This window comes from Austrofundulus limnaeus, unplaced genomic scaffold, assembly GCF_001266775.1.
Source record: "Austrofundulus limnaeus strain Quisiro unplaced genomic scaffold, Austrofundulus_limnaeus-1.0 Scaffold300, whole genome shotgun sequence".
Lineage (NCBI taxonomy): Eukaryota > Metazoa > Chordata > Actinopteri > Cyprinodontiformes > Rivulidae > Austrofundulus > Austrofundulus limnaeus.
The window spans coordinates 99942-101901 of NW_013952702.1; the positions used below are offsets into that span (position 1 = coordinate 99942).

Consider the following 1960-nt stretch of genomic DNA (forward strand, 5'->3'; position numbering starts at 1 on the left):
AAGCTGTTTATATCTCCATGGTCGCGGATCGCCACTACGGGCAGCCGCCATCTTGTCTACGAAGGCTCATGAAGGACAAACTGAGAATTTACTGTGCAAGCATTTTTTGGTACCACTTTAGGCTCCCCTTATAGAAAGCTTATAAAGAGTTTATAGATAGGTTAGTAATTCATTCACGAGCTCAATTAAAACTGAATCTGTGGAAGCTTGGCYGTACACTTCCTGCAGTTTGAGGGGTTTGAGAGAAAACTGTCTTCCTGATCAAGACACACTTTTTGATGTATATTTCCAATGAGTTTTTTAAGCTTCAGGTAAATATTGTATGCAAATGTAAAATGATGCTSTAATCAGAGCTAATTATATGTAGGCAGAGAGTTGACCCGTCTTTGGTCTCACGGTATCTGCCAGCATCAACCTGTTTTATTRTGAGTTATTACATTCTCTTAACGAGACCTTCAATTACCCTCTCAGGTATTTGGAGCCGTGTTAAAACACAGAGTACTTGATTCTGATTTTATATCCTGAGGAGGGTAATTACAGTMGGTGCCTCCAGATGAACAACAAGCAACAGGTTACAGAGAGGGAAMTCTGTCATTTCAGCTGTTTGTTCATGTCTCAAATGTACCTGAGTTCATTTAAAGGACAAACAGATTTACAACAAACTAATGTCATGCTGAGGGACAGAAAGTTGTGTTTCTGGTGTAATTTAAACCAAATTAGTGCTCCTTTTTACAGCGTTAAAGCTTTGCTGAGCTTCTACTTCGACATTAACATTAACCTACATTTTCCCACCAATTTACGCCTTCATGATTGTGACCAAAGCATCTCTTGAGTGAGGCAAAAAAAGACCCTGATGACCCTCAGGTGAGAGGGAAGTGAGAATAATCTGCAGGTGTATTTAGCTGTTTTGGGTCGTGGATGTGTTACTGCTCTTTTAAGTTTCTTCAGACYTTTTCTAGTAATTAATTAATTTGGTCCACAGGTACATGGGTCAATGTGGGCCACCGTTGTTGGGTCTGCGGCCCTGGAGGTCTCCCGTAGCCGAGCCGAAGGAAAACGGGGTGGACGACAGCCTCAGCGACCCCACCGTCAGTCCAGACGAACCCAAATCAGAACCCCTGCCGGTGACCCCGTCGCTCCTCCCTGTGGAGAACGGGCTGAGGAAGAACAGACTGTACCGGCAGCAGAGCCTCGTCATCCTCACAGGTAAAACAAACACAAACCCATCACAGTCGTGTCTGGTTCTGATGCTTTCATTCGTGCCTCTCTGCAGAACCAGAACATGATAAAGACCTGCCAATCTCCACGGTGAAGACCCAGGAGATTCTTCAGGGCCACGTGGTGCGGGAAAGTGCAGAGGGTCACGGCACCATTGAGTAAGTACCGATTCTCTGGCTGTGTCTCAATTCATGGGCCGGGTCCTCATGAGGACCCAGCCTATCTGGGCCACGTGGGTCACGTCCTTGCTGGGCTGGGTAGGCTGCTCAAAACTGCTGCGAAATGAGACGGTCTAGCCTTCGCCTGATGTCGGCTTCACATGGGTTTGCGTGACCACGTGCTCCCCGTTACCATAGTGATCAGTTTCATGTCGGACTTAAAATGCTGCGGGACGTGTTTACACGTCTTTTACTGGAAGAATAAATTCACAGTTAAAATGTTACACGTAAATAAATAGATAAACATTAATAATTCAGGTTCAGCTCCAGTATCCACAACGGCGTATTAGGGCCACACAGATTTTTATTATTATTATTATTATTATTATTACTATTACAAAAATAAAGTTATAATATTATGAGAATAAAGTTGTAATATTACGAGATAAAAAGTCATAATCTTACATGACATGTCCATTTTCCATTCATTTCCTCCTTTTGAGGATGTGTGTCCTTCTTCTTCTTCTTCTTCTTCTTCTTCTTCTTCTTCTTCTTCTTCTTCTTCTTCTTCTTCTTCTTCTTCT

At 43.2% G+C, this 1960-nt stretch overlaps 1 protein-coding gene across 1 annotated transcript in view; it reads left to right on the forward strand.

Moving 5' to 3' along the window:
* Nucleotides 1-1960, forward strand: part of krt222 (keratin 222) — a gene marked incomplete in the record, with an annotated part of 36287 nt that overhangs the window by 29290 nt on the left and 5037 nt on the right. Inside the window, 2 exon segments of the mRNA XM_014021667.1 lie at nucleotides 983-1206; nucleotides 1274-1376. Coding sequence (XP_013877121.1) covers nucleotides 983-1206; nucleotides 1274-1376 — 327 coding nt within the window.